Source organism: Myxocyprinus asiaticus, chromosome 21 (assembly GCF_019703515.2).
Source record: "Myxocyprinus asiaticus isolate MX2 ecotype Aquarium Trade chromosome 21, UBuf_Myxa_2, whole genome shotgun sequence".
NCBI classification, from domain to species: Eukaryota; Metazoa; Chordata; class Actinopteri; order Cypriniformes; family Catostomidae; genus Myxocyprinus; species Myxocyprinus asiaticus.
This window is the reverse complement of record NC_059364.1, coordinates 1266747-1277500: the sequence shown is the minus strand read 5'-3', so window position 1 is coordinate 1277500 and position 10754 is coordinate 1266747. Positions and strand designations below refer to the sequence as shown.

Here is a 10754-nt window from a genome sequence, read left to right as displayed (position 1 = left end):
TAACAGGTTTCTATGAGGATACAGATCTAAGAGCACTCTTGATAAGGGACAGATCGCACCGTTTGACATCCAGTGTGCATCTAATCATCTGAACCCAGAATTAAATTCACGTTCTCACACAGCTGCCCTCCATCAAAGTGTCTCGTTCAGTCAAACGGCTGTCACATTCATGTGATTATAAATCATCTCAAAAACACATCCAAATTAAATCAAGAACTCAAAATGAATGCCTTACCAGTGTTCCATTGTTTTCCCGGAAAACATCCTGGTTAATGTAGTTAAATAACTTTTTTTCCAGCTGTAAGACGACCTATAAGAGGACAGAGATATAGATGTGTGTAACTATAAATGTGTGGAAAATTAACAGCTTTATAAGTAAAGGATCAGAAATGTGTAAGCATTTATTACACGTCAATAAAGTTAATAAGGGGTTCGAACATGTTATAATGCTGCTATTAAAATAGCTCCTTTATTTCCAAGCGTATAAGATAAAGGGACCCAAAAAACCTTCATCACTGAACATAGTTCTTTGCTTTCCCACTTTTAAGAAGCTTTGACATCCGTTTCACAAAAATCTCCCTACAGAGATTGACGGAGAAATCCAAAGGAAATCCCAGCATGAGACAGTGAAGCTACTGGGTTCACCTTGCGGTCATTGTCTGATTCTCTGAAGATGACTTTGTCCACTTCATTGGTGTCGGCCGCTCTCACTGTCTGCATGGTGGCAGTCGAGCAGAGACTCTGAAGAGAACAGAGAAATCCATCACACATTCATCTCCAACACATTTATTAAAGAGTTTATCACCGGCAAAGTACTGTGTCCTAATTACTTTATATAAACACCTGGTACATCATCAGTAGAGTAGATTTATACACATTTTAAAAACATCTGCTCAACGTCTTTTTTAACATTCAACTGTGAACATACTGCAACATCTAAAAATGACATATGCCAGATGAAAACACACTTTAACGGGACAGTTCACCCAAAAATGTAAATTCAGTCATTGTTTACTCACCCCTGTGTTGTTATAACCCTATATGACTTTCTTTCTTTTTCTGAACACAAAGGGAGAAATTGTGAATAAATGTTGTGCTCAGTGATGTCATACAATGGCAGTTTATGGTGACCACCTCTTCAAGCTTCAAAAGAACACAAAAGTATAATTCAGAAGTCTAATAAATTATTCCATGAGATTCATGATTGTTATGAAAGCATACGATAAGATTTGGTGCGAAACAAACTGAAATCGAATGTGTTATTTAGTTTAAATATTCACTGACCGTTGATCTCCTGTGTGCGTTCATGAAAGAGCACGAGAGCAACAGTTCACGCAGCCTCCTCACAACATTGGGGCGTTCAAGCGAAAACTCATTTTGTTTATCTAAAAACAGCGATAGTGACAAGAGAACACAGCTGCACACAAAACAGAGAACAGAACATACTAAACATGTCTGAAGAGTTTGTAGTCCAAGAATTGATGCATTTCTATGCCCAGCCTTATTTTTTTGAACGGGGTCCTCAATCAAGGAGAGAGATGAAGTAGGCGGGAATGTCTGTCACCTCTTCTCCATTCTGAACCGGTGAGTATTTGTGACAGACCTGAAGAGAGTGAGACCTCTGCTAAAACATTTGGTAGGTGTGACATTCTTTGCCAAAATCAAGTAGTTTTTGACCGACTCATTAGATGCTTTAATATACTGTTATGAGAAAGTTTTTGGACCGGTACCAGTTCACAGCGGACGGAGTTACCCGCATGATGCCGAAAATAGAAAACAAGCAATCGATAGAATGTACCGTCACAGATTTCAGTTTGTTTCTCACCAAATCTTATCGTATGCTTTCATAACAATCATGAGTCTCATGAATAATTTATTAGACTTCTGAATTATACTTTTGTGTTCTTTTGAAGCTTGAAGAAGTGGTCACCATAAACTGCCATTGTATGACATCACTGAGCACAACATTTATTCACAATTTCTCCCTTTGTGTTCAGAAAAATAAAGAAAGTCATATAGTGTTTTTCCATTCCGGCTGGAATTTCTGTTTATGTTTTGGCCTGTGTGATCCCGCCCACTGCCCACTCACCAATAGTATTTCAACACCGCCGGGTTGCCAGATTTGAACAAGTTTGCCAGCAAACAACACTGCGTGCTGCAGCCATGGACGCCAGCAAACCAACTGGATCAGAGATAACAGATTCCACCCGACCTAAAAAGCCTCGCCATCCGTCTAAAAACCACCATGACCAGAGGCGTAGTAAAACAAGGATACATTTTGGAGATGCCTTTGGAAGATGGAGACAGCTTAAAGCCCAGAAATCCTCTAAAACGGATGCTGAGTTGGCTAATTTGCGTGTCAACATTCTGGCAACCCGCATGAGCTTCGAGTCCTCCAATATTTTGAATTTGGACGGCAAAAAATAAACATTTCTTTTTCCAAGAATTTCAGCTTTTAATGAGACTTTTATTTAATTTTTTTCCATATATGGACGGTTACACCACATGACAATTTTTACTTTAAGCCCCATAAAGAATATCAAAATAGAAAAGAAACTCAGGAATTGAAAACCTGTTCACCTGTATTCAAGTAAAAGTTTTTTTTATTTGTGAATCTGAAAAAAACAAAAGAACAATTGCGTCACGTCACTGACCCATATTCAATGAAGTGATCTGACATGTGCTACCAGGGTAATATCATAAAGTGATTAAACCAGACTCATTTCTACTAACATCTTTTTTGAGAAAGATCAGACAACAGTGGGGCATTTTGCATCACACATTTATACACCAAACTTTCATGCAAAGCACTTTAAAAACACTTGTGAAAAAAAAAAACTAAACAAAAAAACAAGATCCATCTCTCTTTATTTCTCAGTATGTATTGACCTTAAAGACTGTGTGCTCAGTTAAATTCCCTTTTGTCGACTCTTTGAACAATTAGTTAAACATTCGACCATCTGTGTTTGAGTTGAGTTGAATGAGGTAATCTGTGATGTGGCCGTTCCCAGCACACACAGCCGAGCCCGAGAACTCATTGAAATTCAAAGCACAGATTAGTTAATCAGGTCAAGCCAATAAAACCGTGAGGAAAAAACCCTTTGGAGAGAAATGTCACAAATCAGGCGGTCGGAGCCACAGAAGCCCGTCGGATCAGAACAAACAGAGGAAAGGCCCGCCCCCCCCCCCCCCCCAACTTAAGCTGCTTTCTAAAGAGCGAACAAATCGCTCCATCTTTCAGTCATTTGGACCCTCAGTGTGGCAGGACCCCTACATTAATGCGCTTTGTTCTCATTAAGCTGACTTTGTAAAGAATAGCCCCCCAAAAACACCTCAAAAAGGTTTAAGACGCTGATATCTGCCCTGTCAGAAGTCACACCAGCTCAAATCCACATTTCGTTCTTTAAACATGCGTACAGTGCTGTTCAAAAGTCATGGATTCAAAATCGAATTTTAACTTGGAAATAGAACGTTATAGGATTTTGAAAACAACAAAACGTTACGTCTTAAAATTTCACATTCTGCACTATTTCTAGGCGACTAATCAAATGTAAGTAAATTAGTGATCACGTGAACACGTTTGTACAGACGGTCACATTGAAGCGCACAAGATGCTCTTTGGAACGTTCTCAAATCATGCTGGAGAACATGATCATCAGCTTGTGCTCATGTCAGCACCAGTGGTTTCACGATTCATAGGTATTCTAATTGATTCATAATGATTCTGTTTTGCAATTTCAGATCAATACAATTAACGATTAAATTAATTATTTTTAAAAATGCCTTTACTTTGTAGGATTCTTTAAACATGCCGGTGGGTCCAAAAGGGGGGCGCTATATTGCGAAAAATATTACACTTAAAATGCCCAAGTGCCCATATACATAAGTCAGGCATATGAGGTATCATTTGAAAGATTAGAATCTGACCTTTTCATAGATAACCATCACTTCTGCATTTATGTGACATAAAATAACAAAATAAGGCCTCAAAATATTAGCGTTGAAAATTAGCGCCCCCTAGAGGTCATTGGGGTAGAAATATATATATAAAAATAAAAGTCCTTCTCATAGCACATACTGTATATGGACATGTCATATATCAAACGAAAGCTCTCATTCTCAGGAATGTGACTGTATAGTTTATTGTGTTGCATTAATACCGCAGTTTAAAAGATTTTCAAATGAATCACAAAGTGAAATATGACTTCTGTAAGTCATTAAATACAAATGTCTCATTTATGCTCCATTAACTGCTGCTGTGAGCCCCAAATAGTTAAAAACTTTATATGTGCTTTTACCTTAGGGAGTCTCTCTACAAAATGAGCCATTGTTTTCTTGTCTGTGAGCTTGCTTGTGTGAATAATCCAATGTTATATCTTAGATGTCCAGAACAAAATATGCCTTCCAACAGAAAACACATGCTAAATAAATCATCAGAAAATATGTTTTCAACTACTGATGATAAAATGTTTTATATCATTGCAAAGAGGAGGATCTCAGATTTCTAATGACACCTAGATTGAGCTTCTAGTCCACTAAGAGGCCGAGATATTCAATGAAATAATGAGGGTGGTGCTTGAACTGAAAATTAGACTGAATGTCTATGGACGAGCACATCTGTGAGAGCTAAAATGTGTTAGAGCGCCACCTACATTTCAGATCTGTATATTGTGATGAAATGTGATAGAGAAAATCTTTTTTCTAGTGCTTTCTGCCACCTAGTGGAATAAAATGAAACTTTTCAAAGTGAGGTAGAGTGAACAGAACCAGAGTTACATGTTTATAAAGTTAGGAAAAAATTAATAAAAAATATGTAAATATGTAAATATCATAATAATATATATATATATATATATATATATATATCTGTTTATCATAATATTGTAAACACATTCAATATTATTTATGAATAATTGGAGTGTTTTTTTATTATTTGGGGGGGTTCTCTGAAAAATGAGACCCATTTTTTGCAATTAGTCCACAGTATGTGTGAATGGTGAGCTTTTACATTTGAGTGTGAAAAATTGCAGGCGGCACAAAACTGCACCAGATTTTAAGAGGTTTATGTGTCCTAGAAAAGAAAGACAAACCACCTAGGATTTTTTATTGCAACCAACACTAACGATTCTTGATTCACAATTCTAGATCAATACGTATGAATCGGCAGGATTAGTAATCGATGCATCTGGAAAACTAGTGAATCGTTATACCCCTACTTTTGACTATTATCGACTGGCTAAAGAATGAAACATTTAGACTGATTTGTAAACCATTTCAACTAATTAATTGGATAAAACTGACTCAAAAGAAGGATTTACTCACAAATCGAACAAGAGTCATGACAATGTCTTGCAAGAAGCAATATCAAGGTGATACTAGGTGATACTATAGAGATTGTATTAATTTTCATGAGTTTTCCAGTCCTGGAAAACACAATTCCATGATATTTCCATGAATGTGGGAAGCCTGAACTTTTCATTCCAAGTTGTTATACCGATGATATAATTTGTTTAGAAAAAAATATATATAAAATTAGAAAAATGCAAAATATCAGACTTTTGAAGTACATTATAAATATACAACATTTTCAAGGACTTAATAGTTACAAAATTAATAAAAAGAAAGTTGCAAGAAAGAATCTCCATTTAGATCAAACCATGCAAAGAGAAAACAAGACAAACTGAAAGTGTGATCTTATTTAAATCAGACTCGTATGAGTTCAACCAAAAACTACTTCTGAAATTGAAAGTCACTCAAGCGGAAAACATGCCGTTTCAGACCACAACCGACTCATGTAGAGTTGAAATGGTAAAAGCATCCACTGGAAGAGTACAGAACAGAACTCTGTTCACATTCACATACATTTAAGAGTCTTCATCGAGTAACAGATACTGTACAGTCCGCTGCTTTCAAAATAATCACAACATAAACCAAAAACTATATGGACGGGTCTCGTATCATCATCTGTTTTGCAATAATGAGCTGACTGTAAATTATCCCACTTAGTACACGGCTACAAAATAAGACATGGACATGAAATATTAATTTTGCACTAATAAATACCAAAGACATTATAATCTTGATCGTTATATTTGCACATCAAAACTTCTGAATCCAATACTGTCAATACACTAATCATTGAAACACAGTGAGATGAGCAGATTGATTGATTGATTGATTGATTGATCACGTGTTCACTGATGAATGATCAAATGAAACGCCTCACTGTCACGATCAACTGATTGAATGCCGTTAATCAATCACACACACTCATTTTTCTCATTATGTGCTCTGATGATCTTTATTAAAACATCATTATTAATTAAACCCTGTGATGCTGATTACAGACCAGGTGCATTAATACACACACAAACACTCACACACAATCACTCACACAGACACACACACACAGACACACAAACACACTCACTCACACACACAGACACTCTCTCTCTCTCTCTCTCTCACACACACACACTCACACACTCACTCACACACACAGACACACTCACACACACACAGACACTCACACACACACAGACACACACTCACACAGACACACTCTCTCTCTCACACACACACACTCCAACAGACACACTCACTCACACACACTCTTTCTCTCTCACACACACACACACACACACACACACACTCCAACAGACACACTCACACACACAGACACTCTCTCTCTCTCTCTCTCTCTCTCTCTCTCACACACACACACACACACACACACACACTCACTCACTCACTCACTCACTCACTCACTCACTCACTCACTCACTCACTCACTCACACACACACACACACACTCACACACAGACACACTCACTCACACACTCACTCACTCACTCACTCACTCACTCGCACACACAGACACTCTCTCTCTCTCTCTCTCTCTCACACACACACACACACACTCACTAACTCACACACACAGACACACTCACACACACACAGACACTCACACACACACAGACACACTCTCTCTCTCACACACACACACACACACTCCAACAGACACACTCACTCACACACACTCTTTCTCTCTCACACACACACACACACACACACACTCCAACAGACACACTCACACACACAGACACTCACTCACTCACTCACACACACACAGACACACTCACTCACACACAGACACACTCACTCACTCACACACTCACTCACTCACTCACACACTCACACACACACACACACACACACACACACACACACACACACACACACACACACACTCACACACACACACACACACACACACACTCACTCACTCACACACACACTCACTCACTCACTCACTCACTCACACACACACACACACACACACACTCACTCACACACTCACTCACTCACTCACACACTCACTCACTCACTCACACACTCACTCACTCACACACTCACTCACACACTCACTCACACTCAGTGATGTTTTATTTATTATTTTTATAATGTTTTATGTATTTTGTTTTATTCATAATTTGTCTTTGACCCTTCACTGTTACACTGACAGATTTGGAAGAAAATATTTTTCCAACCCACACATGAATATTGACTGTAAATATAGTGGTGTGCTGCTGTGATATTCGCCGTGAGGACTTTATTAGAGTTTTTGATAACACTTTCTTTGAAGCCCATATTTATAATGCATTAGTAATGTCTCATAATACACCTTATAATAAGTTATAACTTCTCATAAATAATTATAACCACAGTTATAAGTACATTATAAGACTTCCTCTATTCATAGTTATTCTTTAGAGTATAATGCATTATTATAACACAAGTAACATTCAATGTTAAAGCAGCAGAAGTTAATAAAGTTAATGTTATAAGTGCTGTATAGTGTAAACAGTCAAAAGATCATATTATAAGTGTTCTTTACCTGCTTTAATTAAAGTTACAAAAGTAATATCTTCTTATAAACAGTCATAACATAAACGTGTAACATATATTAACATTACATGTCAAACTTATATAACGGAAGTTATTTATAAAATAATTCTCCAAATAAGATTTACAAACATGAAAGTTGATTGAATATTATTTTTAGGGTTAGAAGAAGATCGGCCACATGTGTGATCAACATACTTTTTTTTTTACTATATATTTTTATTTTGTTGCTTTACAAGTGTTTATAATATTTTAAAATCTACACTGACTGTGTGTTATTTTGTATTTTGTGCGTGTGTAATGTTTATAACTTACAGCATGACTTATAATGTCTTATAAGCACTTATAAATATCTTATAGATGTTTATAAGAATACATTGCTTTTGTCACTTAAAGTATACCTATTATACAGTATATATTACAAATATATATAATACATTATAACTTCTGCAGATAAAGCTGGATCCCTGTACCTTCAAGGGCCGCACTCTTAATTTTTATGATTATATATATATATATACAGTATATAAAATTATAAGTTAACATTGTTATAGAAATAATGTTGGAATGTTAGTTAAAGGGACAGTTCACCTAAAAATGAAAATTCTCTCATCATTTACTCACCCTCATGCCATCTCAGATGTGTATAACTTTCTTTCTTCTGCTGAACACAAATGAAGATTGTTTATAAAAAAAATATCTTTGTGGATGAGAGACTGATCAATATTTAAGTCCATGGATTTTTTACTATAAACCTCCACTTTCACTTTCAGATGTGAAAGTGAAACTAAACAGGCGCCACATGTGGCTTACAGATGTGAAAGTGAAAGTGGAGATTTATAGTAAAAAAGCACTTAAATATTGACCTGTTTCTCTCCCACACCTATCATATCTCTTCTGAAGACATAGATTAAACCACTGGAGTCTTATGGGTTACTTTTATGCTGCCTTTATGTGCTTTTTGGAGCTTCAAAGTTCTGGTCACCATTCACTTGCATTGTATGGAACTACAGAGCTGAAATATTATTCTTCAAACACATCTGGGATGGCATGAGGGTGAGTAAATGATGAGAGAATTTACATTTTTGGGTGAACTATCCCTTTTAGTAATTATTTTAATCATAAGGGGTGTAACAGTTCGATATAGAATATGTTTCAATAGTCAGTCACAGCTGTGTGTATGTGTGTTTGTGAGTGTGTCGGTGTTTGAGTGTGTGTGTTTGTGTGTGTGTGAGTGTTTGAGTGTGTGTGTGAGTGTTTGAGTGTGTGTGTGTGTGTGTGAGTGTTTGAGTGTGTGTGTGTGTTTGTGTGTGTGTGTGAGAGAGAGTGTGTGTGAGTGTTTGTGTGAGAGAGTGTTTGTGTGTGTGAAAGAGTGTGTGTGTTTGTGTGTGTGTGTGTGTGTGTGTGTGTTAGAGAGAGTGTTTGTGTGTGTGTGAGTGTGTTTGTGAATGTGTTTATGTGAGAGAGAGAGTGTGTGTGTGTTTGTGAATGTGTTTATGTGTTTATGTGAGAGAGAGTGTGTGTGTGTGTGTGTTTGTGAATGTGTTTATGTGAGAGTGTGTGTGTTTGTGAATGTGTCTGTGTGAGTGTGTTTGTGTGAGAGAGTGTGTGTGTTTGTGTGTGTGTGTGTGAGTTTGTGCGAGAGAGAGTGTGTGTGTTTGTGTGTGTGTGTGAGTTTGTGCGAGAGAGAGAGTGTGTGTGTTTGTGTGTGTGTGTGAGTTTGTGCGAGAGAGAGAATGTGTGTGTGTGCGTGTGTTTGTATGAGAGAGTGTGTGTGTATTTGTGTGTGTGTTTGAGTGAGAGAGTGTGTGTGTGTGTGTGTGTGTGCACTAGCAGCAGCAGGTGAAATGACTGTAACAGAAGGTGAACAGAAGCAGAACCCTAAGTGTGTGTTTGAATCTCTTTACATTGTTTAATCCTGTCAGTCTGTGACGGGAAACATCAGAAAAGAGCTCTCAATCCAGCGACTCGAGTTCAAGCAGCTGTTTGATATCAAACACACACACAGATGGAGAGGGTTTACTGTGCCCTGTACAAACACACTGCTCACACCACTGCCCAATTACTTTAACACTCTAAAATCAATGATATTATACACTTATACACACACACACATTGGTCAATGAACAGATAGTCCCGCCCCAAACTCACTCTACTGGTTGAAGAATCTTCATTAGGCCGATCTTTGAGTCAGTAGTGTTTTGGCTTTGTGATGGCGAGTCAATATTTTCTCACTGCGCCACAATGCTCGACTGCCAACTCTCCAAACAGTGTCAAACCTGCCAAATACTTTACTACCTTCACACACTCTCTCTCCATCATTCATGAAGATGTTTGGCCTGGACGCTTCAGAAAGATCTGGACTGCTCTCAAAAAAACAACAAAATGGATTCGTTCGCCCACTCAGACGACCAACCCCCACCCAGTGCGTCATTCCAGCTTCACTATGGAAGCGATTACAGAAATGTCTACGTAAAATACAATACACCCACAGTATGCATGCATACACCCACAGCACTCCCACCCACGCCCACAAGTCACAAAAACAGAGCCCATAATGTTTACATCCTGTGGCTATCTTTTTTAAATAATGTGTATTTTGGTGTTTACGGACTGGCCCCATTCACTTCCACTGTAAGTGCCTCACTTTTACAGCATTTTTGCTTTTTTTAAATAAACGATGGACGAGTTGAAATTATTTTTTTGACTGCAGAAATGTGCAGTTCGCATTTTTGTTAAAGCACATAACAAAAATGTTACCTATTTGAGCATTTAAAATGGTCTAAATCACTCTTGTAGCTGTGGGATTACTTTTATAGGCAGATAAACTTCCTGTGGGAGGAGTTTCA

The 10754-nt window shown here is 37.5% G+C and overlaps 2 protein-coding genes across 2 annotated transcripts in view; both read right to left on the bottom strand.

The window, feature by feature from the left end:
- LOC127411940 (serum response factor-like) overlaps positions 1-10754 on the bottom strand; it is an 896621-nt gene that overhangs the window by 328333 nt on the left and 557534 nt on the right. The window lies entirely within an intron of this gene.
- LOC127411960 (inositol polyphosphate-5-phosphatase A-like) overlaps positions 1-10754 on the bottom strand; it is a 229095-nt gene that overhangs the window by 37649 nt on the left and 180692 nt on the right. Inside the window, exons 10-11 of the mRNA XM_051647929.1 lie at positions 646-741; positions 236-310 (exon numbers count right to left, since the gene is read on the bottom strand). Of these exons, the coding sequence (XP_051503889.1) occupies positions 236-310; positions 646-741 (171 nt within the window). The remainder of the gene's footprint in view (positions 1-235; positions 311-645; positions 742-10754) is intronic.